This window comes from Chamaea fasciata, unplaced genomic scaffold, assembly GCF_029207755.1.
Source record: "Chamaea fasciata isolate MVZ Bird 193981 ecotype frontalis unplaced genomic scaffold, bChaFas1.0.hap1 SCAF_2, whole genome shotgun sequence".
NCBI lineage: Eukaryota > Metazoa > Chordata > Aves > Passeriformes > Sylviidae > Chamaea > Chamaea fasciata.
The window spans coordinates 54,747,746-54,775,268 of record NW_027094087.1 but is presented as its reverse complement, the minus strand read 5'-3'; the positions used below and the strand labels follow the sequence as shown (position 1 = coordinate 54,775,268).

General features: G+C 37.9%; 1 protein-coding gene across 1 annotated transcript in view; it reads left to right on the top strand.

Annotated features, from left to right (window-relative positions):
- The window catches only part of COG3 (component of oligomeric golgi complex 3), a 28,879-nt gene extending 2,922 nt beyond the window's left edge, over positions 1-25,957 (top strand). Inside the window, exons 4-23 of the mRNA XM_066176191.1 lie at positions 1,469-1,634; positions 2,428-2,502; positions 2,624-2,716; positions 3,010-3,135; positions 5,325-5,405; positions 5,622-5,665; positions 5,872-5,998; positions 6,505-6,596; positions 9,024-9,163; positions 10,406-10,566; positions 12,734-12,839; positions 14,688-14,812; positions 16,424-16,513; positions 18,355-18,475; positions 20,764-20,852; positions 20,952-21,086; positions 22,098-22,173; positions 23,587-23,714; positions 24,296-24,394; positions 25,620-25,957. Coding sequence (XP_066032288.1) covers positions 1,469-1,634; positions 2,428-2,502; positions 2,624-2,716; positions 3,010-3,135; positions 5,325-5,405; positions 5,622-5,665; positions 5,872-5,998; positions 6,505-6,596; positions 9,024-9,163; positions 10,406-10,566; positions 12,734-12,839; positions 14,688-14,812; positions 16,424-16,513; positions 18,355-18,475; positions 20,764-20,852; positions 20,952-21,086; positions 22,098-22,173; positions 23,587-23,714; positions 24,296-24,394; positions 25,620-25,649 — 2,104 coding nt within the window. The 3' untranslated portion in view covers positions 25,650-25,957. The remainder of the gene's footprint in view (positions 1-1,468; positions 1,635-2,427; positions 2,503-2,623; positions 2,717-3,009; positions 3,136-5,324; positions 5,406-5,621; positions 5,666-5,871; positions 5,999-6,504; positions 6,597-9,023; positions 9,164-10,405; positions 10,567-12,733; positions 12,840-14,687; positions 14,813-16,423; positions 16,514-18,354; positions 18,476-20,763; positions 20,853-20,951; positions 21,087-22,097; positions 22,174-23,586; positions 23,715-24,295; positions 24,395-25,619) is intronic.
- Positions 25,958-27,523: the final 1,566 nt, after the last annotated feature.

The window sequence follows — 27,523 nt, the reverse complement described above, 5'->3', positions numbered from 1 at the left end:
GTTAAAGGGGATGCTGATTTCCTTCCAAACTGCCCAGTATATTTAGACAGATGGAAATTAGTTTTAGCTTACAGAAAGAGCTGTAGACAAAGGCAATCCAAGAGCTTTCCTATGATTTTTCGATTGCTGCTGCTATTGGAATGGCATCCTCTGAGGGTGAGACTGTGTAAGCAGGTGTGGCTGGTGGTCATTTCTGTTCTCACCATTTGGCTCACCAGTGGCTGTCGTTGTCATTCTGTATCTTTATTCCCTGCATTCCTTGACACTTTGCTCAACTCCAGTTTTGAGTCTCACCATTCTCATCTGTTTCCGTGTAACGGACTTTCCCATCAGGCTCAAAGAGCCTCTTCCCACTGACTTTGGCAGTTACTGCTTGGGAGTCTGAAGTACAGCTGAATGGCTTAGCTGGATCTGCTGGCTTTTGTGCAAACTGACTTCTGTCTTGAGACTTCACAAACTTGCCCTTGGTCACACACAGATGCTGCTGTATTCCCCCTTCCATATTTCCTCTGCCTTTCTTTGGGCTGTTTCTTTCTCTTGTGCTTTGACATTTGAGGACGTGACTTTTCTTAAAAGCAGAGGTTGAGGCATATACTGATCCTGTGATCTGATCATAAAGAGCCTCAAAGGAGTAGCAGGCTTGCACTTTGTCACTTGACATAAGGGTGCACACAGGTACTCAAGTGTGCTGTGATGCACAGTGGTTTGTAGGGTGGCCAGTATGCTACTGTGTGCAGGAGGCTAAAGGTGCAGGAGGAAAATAAATAAGTGCTTTGCCTGTTGCACATGGATACAGGGAATTGTTTTACTTGCAGCTTTGTAAGTGGTAAAATAGAACTCAGAAGTTTTAGCTGACATCGATGAGTAATTTATTTTTAATATGCTTAGATAAGCTGAATGCTTGACATTAACATTTAGTTATCATTTAGAGTTTTTTGTCTGCATTAAGCCTTAGACAAATCTGGTGACATTAGACACTGGATCTATTTCATCTAAGCCTCTTTGAATCCTCACAGTAAATTTTTAATCCTCTAGATAATTTCAGCTACTTCAGGGGAGAAAAAGTAATTTCTAAATGGAAACTGAAAATGATGCAGAAGAGACCCAAATTAACACCCCTGTTGGGAGCCAGGCAGGTAGAATTTGACTGCTTGCAGAAGTCACTGTGTTTGTGGTGCCCATTTAGACAGCATTCACATGCTCCAGACCAGCTGTGCTGCATGCTGCTGCTTTCCAGGTAGGCTTGCTATAAGGAATGTCAGGGAAATGGAGTGGCTATTCCAGACCCTTCAGCTCTGTTATTTCTGAGGTGATGAATCATCTGCTTATTGTGCACTCTTGCTTGATGCAAGTGATCTCTTATTCATAGACAGAGAAAAGTGGTGGCAGTGTCCCTGCAGGCAGCTGGATTTGCAAATACAGAAAGGGAAATTTTACTTCTGTTGTCTGTTGATTCTCTTTTTTCTAGACAGATGAGGGATTACTTGTCTGGCTTTCAGGAGCAGTGTGATGCTATCTTGAATGATGTGAATAGTGCCCTTCAGCACCTGGAGTCACTGCAAAAACAGTATCTTTTTGTGTCCACAAAGACAGGAACGCTGCATGAGGCCTGTGAACAGCTTTTGAAAGAGCAGGTAATCTTTGAAGGAAGGATTACTGAGAATTGCTAAGACATCTTGAATGAAAATTTCTTTTTCTTGGGCTGGGAAAACATGTGAGCTGTGGTAACAATCCATCCATTTGCTTTGGACCTGATTTTTTGGGTGTGTTTCACCTGCACCTGGGATGTCTGGCTCTTCAGTAAGATATTCAGTATGTATCAGTATATGCTTTAATGAAAAGCTAGCTGAGGGCAGCTTTTGTTACTGATGCCTGACAAGTGCAAACTGTATTGGAATTAATAATTCATATCACTTGCAGAAGTATTTTGAGCTGGTTACTGCAAGACCCTTAAAGCTGAGAGTTGATTTCCCAGGTACTTTATTTTTCCTGATGAACTGCTGCAACAGTGATGCAACAAACTTTTTTTTTAATAGTCAGACTGGATAAGAGAACTTTTTAAGGCTCCAATTGTGAGGATCTTTACAACTCTCTATAATACTCATGGCAGCACTACTGTTTGTGTGCAGCATTGTCTGTGGGATACTGACAAACCGGTAGTATATATTATTTTAAATATACTACTGAAAAGAATGTGTCAGTCTGGTAAGAGAGCAAGAGAGCACTGCTGTATTCTCCATCTTTTGTTCTACTTAATTAGTTGCAAGTTACTTGGAGCTATTGAACAATGCTGAGAGTGGAAAGGAAGGCTTAATAATTTTATACACACATGTGTATTTATTTATTTATTTATTTATTTATTTATTTATTTATTTATTTAAGCTACATGCTAGGTTGATGATTTTCTTTTTTTTGTTTCTTTGATAGTCAGAACTTGTTGACCTGGCTGAAAACATCCAGCAGAAACTTTCTTACTTTAATGAGCTGGAAAACATCAACACTGTAAGTATTATTTCATTGTTACTAGTCTTAGAAAATGAAAGTGTGCTGGTCTTCTGAACTTAGTCACCAACAGTAATGTACCTGGGTTCCTTACAATGATGCTTTGTCTTGTTTTCCAAAGAAATTAAATTCCCCTACGCTGTCCGTGAACAGTGAAGGATTCATTCCAATGCTGGCTAAGCTTGATGATTGTATTGCATATATTTCATCACATGTAAGTCATTCTGTATTCATTTTAGTTAAATTGTCACAACTGTGTGTTCATACTTTTAAAATTTTTTTTCCTATACAAAGTTTTCTCTGCCGAATACAAGAAGTAGTTAAGGATGGTGCTTTATAAACTTAGGAAATTTTTATTGAAGATACTTATTATTCTGCTTAATTTGTGTAAAATACTGCTTTTAGTTTGTACAAGCTAGCTAGTTATGTGAGTATTTTAATTTAAGTTTGGATAAATTTTTGACTTCTACTATTTTTATTTGAAATGAATTTTTTTCTTTCTTTCAGCCAAATTTTAAAGACTATCCTGTATATTTGACTAAGTTTAAACAATGCCTTTCTAAAGCTATGCACCTTATCAAGACATACACTGTGAATACACTACAGAACCTCACAACCCAGTTAATGAAAAGGGTAAGGTGAATCAGTAAGTGGGAAGTGGTGCTGTACTGAAATGTCTATTATAACATCAAACAATTCTCTTTTTATTTTTTGAGGGTGGGATGTGTCAACAGTTTTTTGTGAAAATAGGTCAGTGCTATGGTGTTTGTGTAGGTTGTCCAATACTCAGCCAAATATGACAGAAGCCTAGTGATCCAAAAGATTTGAAAGTAATAATAATTTAAAAAATGATGGAAATTGAAGGTGACATTGGTGACTTGAAGTAGGTGAGCAGTACGCTAGTGAAGGCCGGGGATGGGTGAAGGATTGTGTTAGAGACACCAGATGGCCAGACAGTTTGCTTTCCTGAACCAGAGTGTGCACTGGGGCTCTGAGCTGGCCGCTGGTCTGTTGCCAAATGGGGAAGGTATACAAGAGAAATAGAGGTACTGTGGTGTTTTGTTTTGGAGATGAATTGCTTTGGAGACAGAGAGAGATTGAAGGGAATCCTTGGAAAAAAGTATACAGGAGCTGGGTGTTATAGGATGGTAATTGTAAAGCACAACTCTGAGTTCATGCTGTGATCATTTCAGTGTTACATTCCAGTAAGTGTTCTTGGGTGCTCTTGGTCGTGTAGAAGTTCATTTATTCTGCAGTGGTTTGTGCAGCTGCAGGTAACAACTGTGCCAGGCTCCTATTAGTTTTGCCAGTATTCTTTGTTTCATTTTAAAATGTTGACAGCGATGCTAGTGTCCCCCAGGGAAGAGACATCCTGTCCCAGGTGTTTACTCCCCCTCACTCCAGTGAGATTTAGGCATAAATGTGAGCAGGGAGATTTTTTTGGTCTCATTAAAATGTTGATAGTCTCATACTGCAATATTCTGGCAGAGCAGAAGGGAGAGAGGAGTGTCTCTTCCTACACACTTTGGTTCTTTCTCCAAATAATTCTTGGGTATCTTGTGCTCAGTTTTATTACAGGCAAACTTGGTGTCCTGAGGGAAAATCAGTGAAACTGAAAGAAACTAGGATTGAGAACTGGCACACCTAAAAGGAGGGAATTTTAGGCAGTGTTCATGGAAACTTGTGGAAGGGTACTCCTGAAGTGGAGATCTCTGTTAAGTGGCATTGAACATTTTTCATGTTTGGTACAAAACTAAGTTTTATTAAAAAAAAGTATCATAGCTTGGTTTGGTGCCAATGGATTGCCTTAACTGAGCTGAATTTAAACAAAATTTGACATCTCTGATAGTAAGCATGTCTACAGAAAGAAGTGTGTAACCTGCTTTCTGGATTTGAATTGCTGCTTAGTGATTTTAAATCAGGAAGGAGGACCTTTTACTTCCGGTGTAGGTGGGGGCTTTGTTGATATTTTGTATACTTTGAATAATTAAATGGCTCCTTCTGCTAGAAGTGCAATACTGGACTGGTGTTCTTTAGTTGTGATCAAGTGTTGAGTTTTCCTGTTGTAACAGAACAAGACTGTCAGGACTGGAAAGGGACAGACATCTGGATGTTCTTTGGTGATGCACACATATGAGTGGAGGGTTTGATGTATGTTTGTAGGAGAATGATGGGGTTGCTCACAGGGATGAAAAGAGGAGGTAGGGATAGTGGATTTCCTGTCCCCATGATGTTTCTAAGGGAGACCACCTCTTCTCTCTTGCTTCAGTAGGGATAAGGGGGAAGAAAGCTTGGTGTGTAAATTGGGTCTGTGCTCTGCTTTGTTAGTGCTAGCATTTGTCTAAGTTCAAGCTGTCTGCCCTGCTGGGCTGGGGAGCTGTAGGGGGAGCTGCCTCAAGACTTGTTATTCTGGTTGGAGCTTGAATACAAGTTGAAACTTACTTCTGTGCCTTGGGACTGGCAGATAAAAGGGAAATTTGTTCCATTATAGGACTACATATTAAGGACCAACAGTCAGTACTACTTTGGCAGGTCCAGAGTAAATTGTCTCTAATGGAGAATGGCATAATTACTGAAAATGTTCCTTTTCCTGTAGAGGCTGTTGGATGAAACTTTTGGGTAGGGTTTTGTTCTTCCATTTGACTTTGAGTTCTGAAACCAGCACGCCTTTGTTGGTGGGAAGTGACAAAGAGCTGCTCCACTGGAAGTATAAGCATAAAGAACCAATACCCTGTTTTAGAGCCTAATTATCTCAGCCATTATGAACTAGAAGCCAAGTATAGTATTTTGCTCTTTAACCAATTATTCATCTCTTCTTTCAGGATCCTTCAGCTGTGCCAAATTCTGACAATGCCTTCACGCTGTTTTATGTGAAATTCAGAGCAGCTGCTCCCAAAGTCAGAGTAAGTAGTTGGTAACTAACTTTTAAAAAGGAAGTTATGAAAATGAGGCTTGAATTTATTAGTGTGAATGCAAGGATTGCATATTGTGCAAGTGTGAATGTCCAAAGATTGCATATTGTATCCATGGAAAAATACTATGAACTCTTTCCCAATTACTACAAAAAAGTAATTTACTGATAATACTTCTTTTTTTTTTTTTTTTTTTTTTTTGAGTAGACTCTTATTGAGCAAGTAGAGCAAAGATCTGAAAAAATGCCAGAGTGAGTATGTCTGCATAATTTATCTTCAACACTTTCAAGTTTTGAAAATATTTACTTTTGTTTAAGTACTGTTAAACACATTATTAGTTTAAAAGAAAGTTTTAAAAATTGAAATTATATAGACCTAAGGAGAGTGTTGGCATACATTTTATGTGTGCCAGAAAATGATCTTCAGGATGCAGTTACTGTTTTAATTTCTTGGCTAGGTATCAGCAAGTTCTCAATGAAATCCATCAATGTTACCTCGACCAGCGGGAGCTTTTGCTTGGTCCAAGTATCGCTAGCACTGTTACAGAATTAACCAGTCAGAATAACAGAGATCATTGTGCTCTGGTAGGTAAAGTAGTCATGGGTGGGTTTTGTTATGTTTTAATCCCCTCTCCCCCAGGTAAAATGAGCTTACTTAATTCAGTCATTTACATGCAGAATTGTTACTGTTGTCTGTGAGTTTGACAGTTAACATTCTAGTAGAATTAACATTCTACTAACATTTTCAAGCCATACATGTTTTGTTTCTGTAAAAACTCCATGCTGTTACAAACCTCACAGAGGGGGGAGGATAAAAAAAGCATAAAATGTAGTTACTTAAATTTCAGAAACAAAAAAGGGACAGAAGTTGTACAGTGAGCTTTTATTTGGCTAGTAAAATCTTTTCAGCCCATGGTCTGATGAGAGTTCATCTCCTTACTTTTGAACTTTACAAAGTTTCAGTTTAGTCATAGCTGTGATAATTACAACACAATATATTATATATAATAATAGTACCTGTAATATCTTTTGTGATACTGATGCAAGGAAAAGAATTTAATAATCATGTATTTGTATTTCTATGAATACAGGTACGAAGTGGTTGTGCCTTTATGGTCCATGTATGCCAGGATGAACACCAGCTTTACAATGAGTTCTTCACAAAACCAACACCAAAACTGGAGTAGGTGGTACATGCTGGTTTTATTTTACTGCATGTTGTATTTAGTGTTTTGTGATGTAACAGACAATATTTTGTGGCAACTAGGCCTGTGTTCAAGTGGCTTGGTAAGAACTAGCAAGATTAAAAAACCAACTTACTCACTTTAAGCATCAGAATTTGCTGTTCTTGTGTTTTCTTTTTTCTACAAGCAAAGCTGATAGTTCCCATAAATAATCTTTGCAAATGCTCTGTAGATAGTCTGGAAGTTAAAGACACTCAGGTTCTTTGAAAATAGCTGTAGAAGTCTACAGCTCTCAGCTGTTTTTGTACAGACTCTTTTGCACAGCCTGTTGCACGAGTGCTTTCATTTGCTTCAGTCTGAAATTAGGCTGATGAACTTCAGCTGTTTTTCCAGAAGGATTTAATGAGCTGCCCTTAATGTCAAGGAATATTTGCATGGGCTGTACAGAAGGCAGGGTAGTGGATGCCTGACAAGAACAGTGTCCCAATCTCCTCTACCTAAACCTGAAAGAGGGACAGGTTGTTGCTTTACACTGTAATTGAATTGTAAAAGTATTGTTTTTTTTACAACAGATCTGTAGTAGTAAAGCAATTTAATAGATTATGCCCCTCCTCCAGTTTTCTGGTATGTTTTAGTAATGATACTTGATTTTGAAATATGGGTAGGTCATGTTTCCTTGCTATAAAGTTCCTAACTAAAGTGTATTTCTATTAATATAACTGAGACACTGGTTTTGAGTGTTGTAATGTCTTAAATTGAGTGCAGCTTGAGTTGAATAATTGTGTAACTTGAAAAAAAGACTGCCCACTACCCTCCCCATCCTTCAAAGCTAAAGGAAAACCAAAGCTGCATAAAGCCTCACTAGAGATAAACCACAGTGCCACAGTAGGCCTAGTCTTTTCTGAGGAATTGTGGCCTCGTGTGGGACATGCTCAGAATTTGCGGTGACCAAAATAAATTTGCTTAAGAATCAGTTTAGCTATCTCAGTCCGAGTCCTGGAGTAAACATCCCTAACTGAAATCAGTGTGAAATGTTGTTCAGCCAGAATTTTTGTCACTAGTGCTGTTCATACCAAGAATGAGAATAGACTTGATTTTTTTTTTTAATGGAATGTAATTATCTTATTTCCTAAGAACTTGCTTTCCTTTTTCTTTTTTTTTTTTTTTTTTTTGCCTTCATCTAAATAAAATATTTTAAGAAAAATGTTTCAAATAGTACCTAATTTGTTAGGTTTCTCTTAGCATAATACATAGCCTCATTTTCTTTTCTGGAATGCTAAGGGGCTTTGAAGACATTACAGCAAGTTGTCTATGTAGAGAGAAGAGTTTACCAAAATTCTACCCAAGAGTAGAGATCTGAGATGGAGTATTGTATTTAATAATAAGGCTGGTTAAACTTTCTCCTTTGTTCCTGCTTTTAACATGGAGAGTTACTGTTTTGTCAAGTTGCTTAGAGTGCTCTAGGATCCAAAAGAAGAGGCATTCAAAATGTTCCTTCTGAGTATTCTTTCCACGAGCATTTTTGTTCCCTGTCTGATGAACTGAAGTGTTCTTGTCCTGTTGATAGACTTTCTTTGTGAATTAGAAAAAACAAATGGTGCAATCAACTCAATATCTTTATCACACTGTGATTACTTCAGTCTTCTTGAAGTTTATATTTCCAACTCTGGCTGGGAAATTACTTGAATTTTCAGCCACTGTCAATAGCATTAGTGCCCAATATGTGATTAGTGAAGGGGGCATTGATGATGGCAAAAATGTCTAGAGTGAGTGCTGTTGGTGTCTTAACCAAGATATGCATTGCTTTGAACATGAAAGAAAGAAACTAAATTGAAGTGGGATATCTGGTGTTGTCACTGCATTGATGTCGTAACTTCAGTTAGATTGGGAAGTGTGCTCTGAGATGTTGGTAGCTATTACAGAGAAGATTACCAAGTTTCTCCTCCTGCATCCCTTTTTGTGTGCTCCTGGTTGTAATACACTGTTGAGTGCTTGGAATCAGATGAGCCTTTTCTCAGGGGAAAATTTGCGTTATGAGCTCAGCAGGAGCATTTTTTTTCACAGAAGCCAAGTAAACCAGTTTGCAGCCTCTTCCCTTTGTGACAGGTTGAGTTGTTGGTTGGTATGTGTAGGTTTTTTGTTTGGTTTATTCGGGTTTTTAAAATTTTATTTTAAAATGAATTAAAAGCTGTAACACCCTTTTTGAGCAGTTGGTATGCCACATCTTTTAAAAGGAAAACTTTTCCTACTTTGTAGGAGATAGTGGGTTTATGTTTTAAATAGTCTTGTCTAAAGTCTTCTATGACATTTGTTTTCTCACTCTCCTTTCAAATATCTTTGCCACAAAATAATCTATGTTTGTGATAAAATTTTCTTTTGCTTTTGGAGGATCGTGAATTTAGCTTTGTTCTATTTTTCCTTCATAGTGAACTCTTGGAGAAGTTGTGTCTTTCATTGTATGATGTCCTGAGGCCAATGATTATCCATGTCATTCACTTAGAGACACTTTCTGAACTCTGTGGGATTCTCAAAAACGAGATGCTTGAGGATCATGTGCAGAACAATGGTAACTCATAGACTGAAGATGATTGTTTTCAGTGTCGTCTGAACTGATAAAATTATTTAATTGCATAGTCAGAAATTCTAGACGCTTATTTCTTTCTAGTGGATCTTAACCTAACCTCATCTTTGACATGTTTGTGTAAAATTAATTATGCTTTTTCATTTATTATGAAGGTCTGTGTCTTTGAATCTGTGCATAGCATTATTTAAAGTTATGTACTGATGTTAGTCTTGTGTTCTTTAGATTGTACAAATGCCAGCAAGCATCCACCCAGTGCATATGCATGCACCAGGGTTGATTTAAATCAACTTTTCAAATGAATGAATTGCTTCACTTGGCCCTGCTAATGCATCATCCATGTAGAGCTTTCTGCATAATGATGATAAAACAAAAGGAATGCAAGCTGATTTTTTTTTCAACTATCCTTAATGTCATGTTTCCCAGACTAGAAATGTAACTTCAGCAGAGGAGTTAAGTAGCACCATAGATTTTGGAGTTTTATAAGTATGCAGAGCTCAAAGTCTGATAGGAGTGAGCCGACCTGGTGTCTCATTTCATAGTATGACCAGTGCATAATGGAATCCTTTCACAGTCTTTATTGCACCAGGCAATAAACAGAAATCATCCGTTGTAGCTGGTATATCACCCAGTGTAGCTCTTTGCTGCTGAAGCTGTGCCAATAATCATGAAGAATTGTTCACTTTCCTGGAAGCATAATTGTAACACTGTTGGGAATGAGCAAAAACTTGCTGAATTAATCTTTTGGCTTATTATAAGAGGTGTCTTCCTACTACTTAAATGCGGGCTGATACAATAATTCTTAAGTTTGATGTGAGCTGCTTTGGTTCATCTATTTTCATCAACTTCCAACAGTCACACCATGGGTATTGGCTGTGATAGAGCCAAAGCCACCTTGCTTTGTTGTTCCCACCAAAGTTCCATTTAATGTACCCAGGTCTGAAATAGTTAGAACCTTTAATTCTAGCAAGGCATCTGATGTCGTCAGTGTGAGGTTGCATTTTCATAGCCTTATGAAAATCTGGGGAGCCAAAGCAAGTGCAGCATGGAGTTCAGTAAATTCCTCGTTTGTCACAAATTTGTCTGCATGCCTCTGTTCCAAAAATAGCCTGACTCCATCTGCAGCAAGCCAGGTTTTTTATCGTCCTATATGTGGTACTTCAAACTTGTGTTTCTGTAAGCTTGTTTTGTCATTAACAAGTTTGTGCCTTTTCTTTCCTTTGTCAGCTGAACAACTGGGTGCGTTTGCAGCTGGTGTCAAGCAGATGTTGGAAGATGTACAGGAGCGCCTTGTCTACAGGACGCATATTTACATTCAGACCGACATCACCGGCTACAAGCCTGCGCCCGGCGACCTCGCCTATCCTGACAAGCTGGAAATGATGGAGGTACAGCCTCAGCTTTCTCACTGTCCTTGACTTTGTACATGCAGTGTATGCAGTTGGTGGTTTGCAGCTTGGGTTTTCCTGTTCTTAGGTGAATTTAGTGTTGCTGGCATTTTTAAATTGACACCTGCTGATCAAATTATGACCCTAAACTAGATATTAGCATTTTCTGTCGAATTTAGTGACAATGACAATAGTTCTTACAGGTAACAGTTTTATCAAAACTTGAAGGTTCTGAATTTTTATTTACATTCATAAGACCCAATGTATTTTCTAGTTGAGCTGGAATTGAAGGGATGCTTTAGACAGTCCCAGTTAGCTGCAAGTTTGTTTCCAGAATTACTGTTCAGCTAGCTTTTGGTAGGCATGTGTGTACCCTGTGCTCAGGCAGTGTGAGAGGAGATTTGCTTTAGATTATTTAACAAGATAGCAATGGCTTCCAGAAGCCTTTTTCAAGTTCTTATCAGTATTAGCCATTTTTTCAGTCATTCCAAGCCCTTTGTGTCAATGTTCCTGTTGAAATGGATCAAACTAATTCTACTTATTTTAAAGGGTTAATACTATGTTGATGAATGTTTCAGAATGTAACAACTCTCAGATATAAATAAATGCCTAATGAGAAACCCTTAATGAGTTTTTGACTTGAACAAGCTGCAACTGTATGAAGACTGCACCGAAGCAATAAAGCATAGTAAAAATCCTCCTCCAAGTAACTATTGCCATTCACTTTATAATGGGAGGCCCAGGCTGTCAAAGGACTTAGGTGACTGACAATAGCCTTTCCAACATGGACTGGCAAGATCCTAATTTTATTGTCTGCTTTCCACCTTGATGCCAGAATAGCTGGTGGAGCTTAGAAAATTGTAGGACTTAGTTCCAGCTGATCAGTTGGTAGAGAAGCTGCTGTTTGACTTCAGAATCAGAACATTACTTACAAAAAATACAGGGGCAAGCTCTCTTGCACGGTCTCTCTCTCTCTCTCTCTCTCTCTTTTCCCTCTTCCTACATACCTACCTACCTAAAATATATGTATTTTGCTATGGGCTGAAAGAAATTAACATTGTGTAACTGTACCTTACTGTGCTCAATTCTTGTCTGCACAAAACACTGTGAAAAAATGATCAGTAGTGAGCTCATTGCTATGATATTGTCTGTATACACATCTAAAGCTTTTATTGTGCTACAGTTTGTATTTTGGCAATTTTTGGATATCCCAATTTTGTGGGATATCCATAGGGTTTTAAACCCTGAAACTAGTGAATTTGTTGAGTACATGCTCTTTGTACTGAAAGTTTAAGGACTAATAGGCATCTTTAGGCAAGTGATTCTGCTGTTTGAGCTTTATGAGGCCTTATTTTCTAACAAAAGTCCTATGGCCCTTCAGTTAAGGAAGAGAAAGTTCATTTCAAAATGAGAAATTATGCTGCTTTTCATATGTCCTTGTATGACTTCAGTTTTTGCCTGGTTTGAGATTCATTTTGCTACTTGATTGCTTTTAAACCTCAAAACCTTGCTATTTAGAGAGACCTTCTGTCTTAGTAAATGAATTATTAAAATGTTAAAAGCACGGGGCAGAAGTGTTTCTTGTGCTGTTCTGCTCAAATATTAATGCAGTTCTCTGCCCATTCTTGCTGCCTCTTGTTGCTTTGAAGCAGACCAAGTAGTAGAAAAGGTTGAAGTGTAGAAATGTTGAGTAATGTTAGGGGAAAGCTTTTGCTTGAACTCCTGCAGGGAATAAACTAGAGAGTACTTCTGGGCCATCTGCACATATCATTTATGGAAATAAAGCCATCAAAAATGATCTGTTTAAAATCCAAGTAAGTGTTGAACCTGGGTCACCCTATTTTGAACTTTTCTTTCTAAGTGGCTTTATAGGTCATTATTTATAGGTCATTCATATCTAAGTGGCTTTATAGGTCATCACTGAGACATCAGTAAAAGAGGCAAAATGGAAAGAATAGTGCTTTACACAGATACATATTTGTGAATCTGTCGTATTGCAGTATTTCTACTGCTGTTTTGGAAACATGTCCCTGTTTCTTCTAAATGTCGTTGAAACACTGGAATCTGAGTGTAGCTGATTCTTTTTGCAATTCAGTATGCTTTTGTCTGTTGTAACCAAAGCAGTGTTATGTGATATTAAAATATTATTGTGTATCTTTCTTTGCAGCAAATTGCACAGAGTTTGAAAGAGGAACAGAAGAAGCTGCCATCTGAAGCTTCATTTTCAGATGTCCGGCTAGAAGATCCCGAGTCCTCCAGCTTAGTTAAATCTGGTATGAAATACATCTCATATTGTCAAATTAATGCATAAAGCTCCTGGAATGTGAGCATTAACTTGAACCATCTGTGAGAAACTTGCATGTGTCTTAAAGGGTTATTTTCCTAGACAGATTCATAAGCAATTTTGAGAGGTGAACTTTGTCTCAAAGTTTTAGTTTTGTATTTTTAATGAGAAACAGCCTAATCTTGTTCTTTTGGTGCCCTTTCTTTGTGCTTCCAGTGCAGTCCATTATGTGAAGCAACTACTTTTGCTGCCAACAGCATCTATTGTACTTTGTATAAACCTGAGCTTTTGTATATCCCTGCCATCAAGAGGTGTACTTGAGGATGCTTTTGTTTGTTAGCTGTGCTAAGATGAGAAAGGTGATTCAGTGTGTCAGGCACGTCTCTTAAATTATAGGTATTTACAGTAATTCAGAATTTAGTCGTTGACATTTTAAACATGTGACCCTTGTGTGTAAATTACAGCAAACTGGACTAAAATTTCAGGAAATGTGGCTGTTCTGATGCCAGTCATTTGAGTGCTACAAATTTTTAAATTACTGTCAAAGATCCATGAAGAATTTCTCCTTTTATTTTATCATTGTTCAGAGTGGTACAATGCTATTTCCCCAGCAGCATCTTTCTCAGCTCTTTATCACTTGTTTCTTGTATTCCTTTTGATAACATGGTAGTTTCTTGCTTTTGGCTTGGAAAGTCTGCGGAAGTGTTTCTAGCTGGTCTCCACAAATCCCATTGAGAATGGAGTTCATCATACTTCACCCCAGGTGTATGGAATTTGCAAGTCCTGTGAATCTCACCTGCACTCAGGAAATGGAAGGAACCTATATGGTATAATTTGAAGATACGTGTCTGAGATAATTGGGATTATTTGCCCTTCAGAAGTGCCTCTCTCCCATTTCAGTACCTGCAGGAGTAGCTGAAGTGCCTAATAAATAGCCTAGGAACCTCAAACTGGTAGCATAAGATTTTACAGGCTTTCTAATTACTGTGACAATAAATTTATAGTTGCAAAAGGTAGAAAGATATTACTGGATTATTTCAGATAATTTCTGCACTGAGCCCATAAACACAAGTGCATTTTCCATCAGTAGGTGAAACTGCAAAAATTTTAGTTTTTTTAAATGGTTGGTATTTGGAATCAGAGTTCTGATGCTATTGACTCAGCTGTTTCCTGCCTTGATTTAAGGACAAAATGAATACAGACTTCTGTCAGGTGTTGTGAAAATCCATTTTGAGCTTTCAGAGTTACTATGAAGGTTACCCAGGAGGAGCACTTTTTTATGTTTGCAACAACCTCATGACAAAATTGTTTCTTCTGTTATTTTTACAGTTATTAAATTTATGTTTAAACCCTATATTTTCTGCAACTTTTTAATCCACGTAGGATTATCCCCAGCAGAAAGAAAAGCTTAAAGAAATAAAATAGAATGTTTTTTTCATTTTTTTCCCTAAGATTTCCTGTAATTCCATGATCTCTAGCCATTTCTTTTCCTCATTTCTCCTGTGCTATTTTTTTCAGTAACTGTTAGATAGTTTCGGCTGTTTGGCTTAGTGGGAGTGTCATTGGAGACATGCCTATAAAACTAACTCATTAAGAAAGGTCAAGCTGGGCCACCCCTGAAAGCAAATTCATGTCTCTCACAGGCTTGTGCTCGATTCACATCAGAAATCTAGTACTGACCTTCTCAGAAGAAAAAAAAAAAAAACAAAACTGTTTGGGTAAAATAAAATGTCATATTTCTGTGTAGAGAGTATAAAATGCAGTCAATATTACATTCTCCTTTGGTTGAAGGGACAGATTGGCAAGTTTTTCATGTGTGTATTTTGCTTTTAAACAGGTTCAGCTGAATCCCTTAATCCCAGGCATCAGAGCACGATTTCACCTGCAGATCTGCATGGAATGTGGTATCCTACTGTCAGAAGGACTCTAGTGTGTCTCTCCAAACTGTACAGATGTATAGATGTATGCAAAAATTTCTTTATTTCTTTAATTTTTAGGTGAAATTATAAAGTGTGTAGGGCACCATGTCCAAATGTTTTAATATAAACTAGGAATAGACAATTTCTGGCCTCTAACCTCTCGGTCTTTCTGCTGCTATCTTTATGTAAAACAAGTGAACTGGCAAATTTAGGTCATCATTTCCAAGACAGTTTTATATTTGTAGAATTAGAAAAATAGCACTGGTTTGTACATCTATCACTTTTGCTGTTACAGAAATAATTTAGTGTCTGATGTTCAAGATACTGGTCTCACCAAAGCAGAGGAGTGAATAGGACGAGAACAAATAGAAAGTTCTGGGTCAATTACAGGGAATGATTTTATTCCTGAAATTACTGGATGAATGTGTTTTTGTGATGTCTCTGGTCTTAAAAATGGTGACTCTACTGCTTCTACATTTTGAAAACGCTCTGAAATATTTTGTGGCACATGTGTTTATGTTCCAAAATGTAGGAACACATTTCCAAAGTGTAACACAGTGGAAATCTTCATGTCTAGCAGAAACAAAAGCAGTGTTTACTTAACACATATTTTAAGACTTTTCCATTAGAATCTGTTTTGTGTTGCTCACTTAACAGCATATAAGGCTGACAAATCTCTGAGGAAACTAATGCAAGTGGTTTTGCTTTTCTGCGTGTGTTGTATCTTTATTAGATACATTTAATGGCTATCAGAATATCTTTGTTGGGTGTTACATGAAACTCCTGCCAAGATGCTATTGCTAAAAAAGAAGCTGGAAGATACAAATTTTTTATTGCTTAAAATATCAATCCCACTAAAGATAGATGAATATTTGCCCTTGTTTTCAGCTAGACCTTTGTAAATGAGATTTCTGCATTGTTTGCAAGGCTCATTTACAGTGTGCCTGCACAGAGGTTAATTTAGTGTTCCTCTGAGACACTGTAGCAGAACTGGGACCCCTTGCCTGCTCCCTGTAGATTGGAAAGACGCAAGTGGGGGGAGTGGTGCTGCCAAGTCTGGGGCAGTCAGGGCTCTCCTGTGCTCTGTTGCAGTGCTCCTGGGGGGCGAGCTGTGTTCCTATATGGCTGTCTCAGCCTTAGGATCATATTGCTGCCACGTAAGGACTTGTTCCGTGTCCCCTGGGCCATGGCAGCTGTCATGTTTGTTTACTAAGCTGTCACAAATGTGAGGTAATTTGAGCCTGCCTGAGGTTAAGCTCACTGAGTGATCTCGTGTCTATTGCAGATGTAGCTTGCACGCACAGGTAGTCGCCCTGACACGAAGAAGTGTCTGGTCAGGTTACCCAGCACACACCGTTCATGCTGTTGGCTCTGAATGTGTGAGGTGTCACTGACCATGTTGCTACCCACGTGCCAATTCAGAGCTGCAGGGTGAGCAGGGAGTGCTTGTGTGGGTACCTGCATCCAGCCTGAGTGCTTGTAGCATGTTTTTGTATTTGAATGCTCCATCCTGTGTCCCTGCATTTAGCCAACATGTTTGTAGCTAGTTAATTTATAAGCTGGTAAACACATTGTTCACACAGTGCAACTCTTAAAATTCTTCCTAAGCTTTGCTAACACCTCTTTGGTTGGTCTGATTTCCTCTTCCCTGCAGAGGGCAGTGTTTCAGGGATTATCGCAAGAGGCCTTATCTGCCTGCATCCAGTCGCTGCTGGGAGCTGCTGATTCCATTAGCAAAAACAAGGTCAGAATCTGTGCTTTGGGTATGATTTCCACAGCCCCTTGTATATCTAAAGTCACGAAGCAGCAGTTCAGAATTCTGTTAAAATCTTAGTCAAAGCATGTTGCTCTGCCCCTAGAGACTTGATGGATTTGCCAGTTCTTAGTTATGGTTACTGTATTTCAGGACAAAGATAATTATTCACATGCTAGGCTGTCTGAAAAGGTGGAATACAGATCATAGCAATCGTGTTTACAGGCTGCTGTAACTCACTGGAATTCAGTGAAGTGATGCCTAAAGAGAAATTTCCCCTAGAAGACTTTGCTCTCTGTATTTACTTTCACTGCCTGTTACTGTTTTCTCTTTTTTTCTGCCCCCATTGTTTGAATTTTCAAAAAGCTTTTTCACTTATGTTCACTGGGAAGAAGTTTTAAGTATTCTCTGCTCAGAACTTTATCATCAAAAGGTTTGATCTCATGTGTTGCTCAGAATTCAATGCAGAGTCATCAAGTCATTTAAACTTTAACTGTGTTTAAGTAGTTGGAGTAAACTTTCTTTTTCCTGGCACAGTTCCTTTAAATCCTGTAGTAATTTGCTAATTCCTCAGAGCCAGGAAGTGAACAACAACAAAAAAAGTCTTAGTAGGCTAAAATTGTTGGATTTTTAGAAGCAATAAATATTTAGTAATGAAAAAGGTTTTAGTTCTGATTGGAAATATCTATTTTAAAGTATCTCTTTTGAGTGTCCTTTGAGAAATATCCATTAAACATAGTATCTTTAAAAAGAAATTCAAACTACTCTTCCCTTCAGCTTGAGCAGATAACTATCTCCTGTGTAACTGATTCAAAATTCTGCAGTTAAATACCAATTCCAGCACTGTGTACCTGGCCAGCATTGACTTAAAAGTATTGCAGAGAATAAAATTTGTCCTGCAATAAACCCTAAATAGGTTGGCCCAGAACTAGGATCTCCACCCCTCTGTTCTTAATGCATGGTAATTTAATGTTATCTGGTGAAATAATGCGTATAAAAATTAAAAAAGAGCCAAACCCAAACAACTGAAGAAGTCCTTTTCACCACTCACTTTTAGTGAAATTTCTATTTGTTGAAACTGCAGATTTAAATCTGATTTCTTCTTTTCTGTTTTATTTAACGTTATATCAAGGAAAGTTCTCCTCCAGCTTACAAAACCAAATTTGAATTCTAGAGTCCTCCTCCTTTTACCTCAATGAGCCATGAATTTTAAAGATTAAAACCAGCATGCAGTATGAAGCATGTAGCTAAAATAACAAGCAGTGCAAAGCTGATCATTTTTAAGGTGTGGACTTGGCCTTCTTTTACTCTTTGTATCTTTGCTGTACTGTTTAGAAATTAACTAAGCTTTGTGTTTAATGACATGGAAAAAATGCATTGTAAAACCTTTGCAGAACTGCACAGTTAATCAAGGTTATTACAGGAAGATTAACTTTTTTTAGTAATTGTAATGATGAAAACAAATTTACAACCTCATGTTTTTCAACTATAAATTATATGAATTACATGAAATAATTCCTCTCTCTGAAGAAGAATAAATTTGTATCTTTCAAATAGTGGATATCTTTACTTAATGAGGACATTTAGTAATACAGCTGTGTAATCTAATTCTTCTAAGAAATGGGAATAAAGTCTGCTTCTGTAGTGCAGTGTATTAGGAATAGCACCGAAGTGGGATTTGTTGATCCCAGAGTGTAGTTAATGATACTACAGACTAATGGAAAAAGCTTGTTAACTAATAAAAGTGGAAATGTTGAAACTTTGCTCTTCATTTAATTGTTTGGGTTTTTTTTTTTTAACATGTAATGCATGTTCTTTCTCTTGTGCTGTAGACCCAAGTTGATGGACAGCTTTTCTTAATAAAACACCTTCTGATTCTTCGTGAACAAATTGCTCCTTTCCACACTGATTTCACCATTAAGGAAATTTCCCTGGACCTTAAGAAAACTAGAGGTACTGAACAGTTGCTGGCTACAGAATGGGATGGGATTGTCCTCCCTTTGTGCCAGCAAAAATTTTGGGTTTATTTTATGTTCACTTGCAATGATCTGTATGCTTTTTCTAATCACTTGCTTTGTTCCTAGCTGCTCTGAAAAAAACCAAAACCTTTGTCCTAGTCAGGGCAATTCATGGTGTGTTTAATAAATTCTTTATTTTTGTATGAAATGCGTTTGCCTGCTTTCACTGCTGACCTAACTCATTTATCCAGTCTCTTTTAAGAACAGCTAAGTAATCTACATTTCTGTTGCACAGAGATCTCTTTCCTCTTTTCTGACCTGTTAAAAGGAATATCTTTCCTTACTGCTGCTTAGCAGGAGAATTTAGCAATACGTAGTCAACTTAGGAAGAGCAAATTAAGATTTCCTGGACCTTTCTGTGAGGTTTTTGTTTTGAGAAGGATTTCTCATTTTGCAAATTCAATAAACAGTGTCAGTATTATGGTATTATTTAGCAAGCATGTCTCTTGTAGGAAAACAGAAGTAGTGGCCGTGGTCATGGTTTTTGAAATTGTACTATTGTTCCCTTGTGAAATTCAGGAAAAAAGCTCTCAATACAAAATTGAACTGTCATGTACTTTCCAAGTTGGTGAGGATAATGGGAAAAATTATTGGATGCATGTCAAGTTTCTCTCCTTCCATTCCAGAAGAGAAAGCTGCAGAAATAACTTCTCTTTCCTGCTAATATGCTGCAGTCTTAACTCTGAAGCAAGCATTTCTTACACTAACCATTTCACTTGTTGCATTTGAACATCAATGAAACCTTCTACCTGTTGAGTGGTTTCTAGTTGACTGGAGGTTAAAGGGCAAATACATCCTTTTGGTGTCTTGCCCTGGCTGACATACAAGTTTGTTCTTCATCTTTATTTAATGGAATAAATTTTTGTGCCAGCCAGTGCTTTCCAGGTGGTAGCGGTAAGTAATGGAAAACACTTTCTTTATATTGGATGGTGGTGGCAGTGGTGTTGAAAAGGTGCATGTTGTGCTTAATTCTTACTGTGGTGTAGCATAAGCCAGTAGGGCTTTTATATTTGGGATGAGTTGTAGAAGAAAAAATAACATGGCTAATAGTTTTACTGTGTTCTAGTCAAACTTCTGCACACAGGTTTTAGATTTAATTTGGTATTTACAGATGAAGCAGTACTGCTTACTGTCAAAGTCATGCTTTTGCCCAATTTCTTTGAAGTAGTATAATGTTAAGGTTCATGTGGCTGTAATATTTGGTGGGAAAAAGGACTAGCTCATAGTCTTCTAATAAAGAATTTGAGAAATCTTTGGAATTTCTCAAATTGCTGATAAAAAATTCAGAACAAAACCAATCTTGCTCTGTGATCATATTTCACTGCATAGGAGTGCAGATTCTTAGTTCGGTGCAAAACCTACAAACCTATATTTGGTATTCTCTCTTTATTTGATGCCTTTTTACTCATATGTCTTTTTTCCCTCCCCCTGTTTTATACAGTGTGCAGAATTCCTTTTGAAATGGGAAAAAAAAAAAAGCAGATGGATGTGTAGGATGATAAATGGCTGACAGTAGGGTAAAAAGCTGTACTGCAACTAATAATTTTCTTTTTTCCAATTTGATTAGATTTCAGCTTGACAGCATACTGTTAAGACTATAGGTGTAATTTCAGTATCTTGTATTAATTACAGACATTGTTGCTTTTCCTTCTTGAGACTTCTGTAGAGAACATAAACATGAATGTTTATCAACCTTGATGTTTTGTTGTTTAGTCCTAACTAAAACAGCTAAGCACAGAGGAAAAAAAAAAAGCCAATTCAAAGTTATCTCATGCAACTGTAGTTGTTTTTCTCATATTTACAAACAATATGCAAAAACCAATTTTGCATATTGTTTGTAAATGCTTAAATAGCTTATGTAAAGGTCTTCCACTTGGAGATATTGTAACAAGAAGAGGAGACTTCACACAATTTTCATGCTCATAGCACTGCAGTTAATATCAGCAACTTGTTAGTTTCTTGTAATGTATTTACCTGTTTAGACTGTGTAACTGTTAGGTACAGGTGTACCATAGGTGCCATTGAAAAGTAGTGAATTAAGCCTTGCATGCTTCTGTGCGTGTGCATTTGTGCATCCACTCCAAGCAGTGCTAGAGTCATTAATGTTACAGTCACAATCATTCATGCTGGGCCATTTTTTCTGCATAAATGAGTGATTAGAGTTTGTAGTTCCTGGAGCTGAGTGGCATTGACTTACAGTGCGAGTGACTTTCTGATTCACAGATGCGGCATTTAAAATCCTGAATCCTAAGGCAGTTTCAAGATTTTTTAGACTGAACAGCAACAACGCCTTGATACAGTTCTTACTGGAGGTAATGCAGAGTCTTATTGCATTAAGAAAAATTGAGTCATTTAAGTGTGTGGTGATCTCTGGCAAGTAAAAAGAAGAGAATTGTCGTTCTCTGTTCAAGGGTACTCCAGAAATCAGAGAACATTATATCGACTCCAAGAAAGACGTAGATCGTCATCTGAAATCAGCTTGTGAGCAGTTTATTCAGCAGCAAACCAAACAGTTTATAGAACAGCTGGAGGAGTTCATGACAAAGGTACAAATGTGCTGTCTGTTTGTTAACCTAACTGAAGTACTGGTAGGATAAGGGAATTGGTAGTTAAAATGGGTATATGACAAGCTGCTAGTGCTGTGTGATTAGCTGAAGATAATGTGTTTTCCTTTAAGTTCCAACAGCAATTTTCCAGGTATTTTTGAGATTAATGGGTTAAAGGAACATGTCGTGGTTTGTTTTTAAAAGCAACCCTTGTGTTCTTTGATCAAGAGGCTTTAATTTTTCCTTGAATTGTAACAGGTGTGTGAAGGTTGGGAGGAGCTTTTCTTTTTGCAGGAACTACTTTGACTGTATTTGTAAAGCCTTCAAAAACTGTCTTGGGTTATGTGTGTTCTTGAGGGAGGTCTTAGAGTATTAGATGTCTTGTTACAATACATTTCTTTCTAGAACCTGCTCTAGAGGTCAGGATTTCTAGGTATCTTGAGAAAACCTCGCAACAGGATCTATTTTGAACCTTAGATCTTGAGAATAAGTGACTTGACCTCTCAGAAACTGGGGCTACAGCATTGCATGGACTGCAGATATCCCAGCTACTGATTTTTTGAGAATTTAGAAGATTACAGTATTAAATTTACCCATGCCTGTCATGCTGGGTTAGGGGTCAGTGGCATGCCTAAAATATAGATGGGTAACTGGTGAGATTGATAACTTGTCTGAGTGATCTCAATGATTCATTAGGAATATGGGAAGTTTGACTAAGCTGCTTAAGGATAAGTCTCTTTCGAGGTTTTATATCCTTAGGTGCCTGAGCATCTTTGTAAATTTAATCCCATTTCGAATTTTACTTTCAAGAATTGATCGCGGTTGTAATTTTGAATTGCTTTTCTGTCAGGCTGCTTCCCCTGTGTGTTGTTAAGTCAGGTCATAGAAGAGACAGAGCAGTGGAGATTCTGTACACTGTCATATCTAAGAGAGTTGTGCAATTTTTACTTGGTCATTTTGTTGCGAACTCAACTGAAAGAAGCATCATTTTGTTGATTTTACTTGTTCTAGGTTGCTGCTTTGAAAACAATGGCCACTCAAGGAGGTCCCAATTACAGCCTTTCACAGCAACCTTGGGCACAACCAGGTATTTACTTTGGTTTATATTCATGTTACTATTAGGAATCTGAAGAGGTGGTCAGAATAACTTGGACTGAGAGACTGTGATTGATTTTGAAAAATTCTACATATAATAACTGTCTTATTCTTGCAGATCCTAGCTTCCATTTTAGCCTATGTGCTATTTGAAATGTCTTAAGCCAGCTCTAAAAATCTGACAAACTTCAGAGTGTGTATTTAATTGGTGCAGTAGATGAATGCCTTGAGTATTTCTCAAGCTGTGATTGTTCTTGCATGTAAACAGCATTTCTGCAACTGCCTACAGAATGTGCTTAAGGAAGTAATTGATTACGTTATGATAATGCTTTTGCTTTTGTAGGAAAGAATGAATCCCCATTGATGCCCTTATGGTCTGTACATTTGGTATTTGCTTTGTTTTCAGTTTTCCTGTCACTATGCAAAAATGGAATCTGGGTTGGTTTCCCTCTTTTTAAAAAATTCAAATGTGAACGCTTCATAGGAACGTTTGGAGCAGTTATAGATGCTCCTTGGTTGTTCTGCTCTTCACATTACAAAGTTGTGCTTCAGAGTGAAAAAATCTGATTATTCCAAGTCATACATTGGAACCTTCTGTTGCATCATATTTTTAAGATGCAAAGCCAGCCATGTTCATACATAATTCAGTGCTGCTCCATGGGTCAGACGCTCTCAAGGGCTAACTTGAGCTTCCACTTAACATCTCCTGCTTCTTCAGGAGTATTTTTAATGTTTGTTTGGAGATAATTATGTGTGTAGAAGCAGATCGAAGCAGAGCTTCTGCTGTTTCCTGGAGTCATTTGTCTGGGAAGTGGGACTAGGCAGAAAATTTAGATGTGGCAGAAGTTGAAGTTGTGGGGGGGAAAATGATCTTGTATCATTTAAGCAATGATCTTGTAAAATCATTAAAATTCCTAGCAGTAAAGAAGGAAGGTCTTGTCTGACAGAAAATTCCTGTCTGGTTAATTCAAAATCCAGATTTCTCTGTAGCCTTTCCTCTCACAGACAGGGCCCATGATCAGTAAGGAGAATTTGTGATATTCTTTTCTCTTTACTAGCACTGTTGCCCAGCAGTTTCTTTTCCAGGTAAGTTTTCTGGGAGGGAGCCTGTGTAGAACTTCATTGCTATTAGAGGTCTGTGATTTCAGAAACCTCAGGAGGATGTGGTAGCTTTCAGAAATGGGGTGGGTGTGTTTTCTGCAGGGAAAGGAAGCAGTGTCTGGCAGGCTGTGGTCCTGTGATGGGCTTGCCACTGCACAGCCCAGCATCCCCTCTCTCCCTTCCACTCAAACCTGTGGTAATGATCTGCCCCAGGAGAGCAGAGGTGATTTTTTGGAGTGTAGGTTTCAGTGAGCAGAGCTCCATTTTAGCCTATTAAACATATTTTCTTTTCTTTTACTTTCAGCAAAGATCAACGATCTGGTCTCTTCCACTTACAAGACAATAAAAACGAAGTTGCCATCAACTTTACGAAGCATGTCCTTATACTTATCCAATAAAGATACAGAATTAATTCTGTTTAAGCCAGTCAGGGTGAGTATTGCTGCCATGTTTTCCTGTAGATGTTTCATGGTGTGATCTTCAGCTGAAAAACACCAAATCCAAACATCTGAACTGCTCTTGCTTGTACTGCACAACACACATACATTACAGGGAAGTTAACTGCTACTGTTTATTGTTGAATACATCTTCCACCTGGCACCAAATGAGCTACCATAAGGAAAATTAACTCTGTCTCACACCAAACCAGTCGATTTTGGTCAGTCATGCATGGGCAGAAGCACCAGAGGCAGAGAGGATAATTCAGATTCAGTGGAAAACCTGCTGTAAACCACCAGATGAGGCAAGCTTGAGTTTTAAGCTTCCAGGTTAAGTTTTTAGGACTCAGTGTTTTGCTTTAGCACATCTTAGCTGTAGTTTTTATCTCACAATTAATGTGGATTCCTTGTAGCTGTTCTGGGGCTTGTTTTAGAAAAGTTCAAGAAGCTTGACTGCTTCTCTCTACCTGGTCACTTCAGTAGCTATTCCATGTACATTGTGTTTGTTCTGATTCATGTTTAAGATGTGTGTTGTGTTTTTTAGTATTGATTTTTTTTTCTTATTTCCTTTAAAAGAATAACATTCAGCAAATGTTCCAGAAACTCCATGCTCTGTTAAAGGAGGAATTTAGTAATGAAGACCTCCAGATCATAGCTTGTCCTTCAATGGAACAGGTATATATTGAAGTTCCCTATTTTATCAGTTTCTCTTTCATGTGACTGGCTTTTATAAACATTGATTTTTTTCATTTTTCGTACTTCCAGTGTTCAGAATCATTATTTATTTCTTATCCCCCTTAATCCTGGATGATTAAACTTTGGGCTTCATCTGATCTTAAGACTCTCAGCCAGGAGGGGACTTGGTTTGGTTGGGGTTTTTTAATGAATGTTTGATAGATTTTCTTAAACCAAGGTGGTGATTGATGTTGCTGGGGATTGAGTTGTACAGCATTGTAGAAGAGTCTTGCCATTTCCTGGCATTGTCTTCTTGGAAAGGTATCAAAGCCAGTGAATATGCCTTTTAAAAACCTGTGCGTTTGAAGGCAGTCTTTCTTTTGACAGATATAGAAAGCAGCAACTTTTACATTTAGGAAGCACAAGAATGAGTTACTAAAGTGCATTTAAAGTGAATTGTATTGAAAAAATGTGCAGATGTTTATGGAACTGTAACCCTACATGGTCTTTAGTCTCAAAGATAATTTGGGTTAAAAATTCCCTGTATTAGGATTCTCTGTCAGAAACCAAACAGGCTTTTAAAAATGTCACTTTGACCTTAGTAGTCTAGGGAATGTGGGTAGAATCTTGATTATGGCAGGATGCCAGTATTTAAACAGGTAAATATCTAGTTTATGGATTAGAGGATGTTGCCTGCAGTGCGCGTGGCTACAGGAATGTGTGATAACTGTCCTGGAGTGCTGAGTGGGGGGGATGCACCATAAAGAGGTGGGGTTATCCTGGAGGAGATGGCTTCCTCTAATTGTTTATCTGATGAACCTTAGGATCATTGATCCTACGAACTGAAGTGTGTGGGAAGCCGTACTGTTATCTATGGGAAACAAGGACTGTGGAGGATCCCAAATGTGTTTCAGATGTTTGAGGTGAATGGTAACATTTTTTTGCCAGTGTCCCTGTTTTTTGGAATCTCTTGACAACACATGAAGTTATCTTAGGAAGTCTATCACAGTAGTTTGTGACTGCTGAAATGAGTGGTCAGCATGGTCAACAGTTGCATTTTAAAAAGCCTGTGAGTAGGCACTGGACTGGAAATTTTGGCTGTTGTTTTGTAGCTGTCTTCTGATTAATGTGCTTCCTAGGAATCCTGTTTAAAGGTTAAAATATGACACATCAGTTCTGAAACTTGGCTACTCTGTCTAAAGTAGGCTTTCATTTTGTCTTTCAGGTGAACTTACTATTGTCAATGTCCAAGTAGCCCAACAGTGAGGCTGCTTGGAGTAATCTTCAGCCAAATGCCAGGCAGTGAAGAGAATGAAGAGACATTTGCTTGAAATAAACGAAGGATCCCAGTGTGCAATCCAGTCTGCATCAAAACTACCCAGGCTGCTTAGCCCTGTTTTAGGGACAAAACCCCAAAATGAACAGGTTTGTTGATTTGGTAAAGGTCTTCTGTTCATTGGCTTGGGCAGTGGGAAGAAGAAAACGAAACAAAAACCCCTTTGCTGATCACTCGTATGGAAGCTCAATTACTGCCTTTTCCAGATATTTTCAAAATTGAAAACCTTTTTAGTTTGTTTTTTTAATATAAAAACCATTCTTGCTTTCCCTTAATGAGCTGATATATGCAATAGAAAGTCACACTTTCAAAAAGATGCTGGAAATACAGTGCAGGGAGTCAAACGAGAGGAGCAATAGATTTTTGTGAGACTTGGAAGATGACCACATTGGTATGATGATTTGACTTAAGCAGGCATGGTCTGAGTTTTTCTTTAGCTTCCCTGAAAATCCTGGTAATCTGCCACATGCTTGAAAGTAATTCAGAGGTTCTTGCTTGGGAGAACTTAATTTCCCACATGTGAAGTGTTTCTTGAAACACTGGATGGGCTGTCTTTCTTACACTCTTGTGATTGGAAGCTGTGAGGTCTGACCTGAAGTGTCATACTCTAGCCTTTCTCCATGTGAAGAGTCTCATCCTTGGGATTTGCAATGGAAGGCTGTGCAACATAATTTCTGTTGTTTCTGAGGGAACTGCATGTTTTCAGATGCTTTACAACAGTGCTTAGCATCGAGGTTTTCAGCTACCTAATTTTAGGGCAGAACTGGGCTTTTTGCCTTTCCCAAGATCATATGGTGGTGTCACATTGTTTAAAGTGGGAACCGGGTCTGGAACTTGCACAGCCTTTGTGCCGTGGAGAAAGTGCTAATTAAGGGGTGTGGGGATGCCTGAAACTCGATATGCAAGGCTGTCAAATCTGCATTGTAAAGGCACGATAAGTACTCGGTAACTGGTGAACATCGCCCATTGTTGAGTGAGCATTAATTGGACATTAGTGTGGAAAGCTGGATGCTAAATGTCTGATCCTTAATGGAATGAACACTTCAGGGTGTCTCAGTGTGTAAATCTTCATTGTGCAGCACTGCAAAATGAAAATGTAGTGGGTGATGTGACAGATTTTTAACTTATTTATAAGGTCTGTTCTGTACTTTTGAATATGAAGAAATTTCCTTGCACATCGGTGGTATTTTGATTTAATAATTGTCCTGTTATAAATAACAAGGCTGGAGTATAAGATGGTAGGATTGAAAGCTACCACAAGAAGTGTTACAGCAGTGGTGCTGAGACACATAAATGGTACTCACAAGACCTCATATGACTCCTTAAAAACTAAGTAAAGGAACTAACAAGGAGAAAAACTTGCCCTCTCCCTTTACTTATGTAGAAATACAGGCTGTAAAATACTGTCCAGTGTGTTGTAATATATGTATATTTGTTTTTTATAAAGTTTTTCAGATGGACTGCATGGTCACTGTACAGAGTTATGCCTGACTAAATACAGGCATTGTACAGAAGAGATGTGAAGGGTAAACCATGGCAGTAGTCTCTCCTGTGCTTGGGATCTATTTCTCTCTTAGAGTACCCAGGCAGCTCTAGGACAGTTGGTGGAAGGATTAGAAGAGCAATCAGTTTATACAGCCTGTTTGCTAAATGAACATTTGTTTAAACATGTACAGTTTCAGATAGTTACGTTTACAAATAGTGCAAATACTTTCAAAAGATTAATTTAAGATGCTTTATATTATCTGACTAGAAACTTGCTGTTTTTAATTTTTTAAAATAAAAAATGTTGC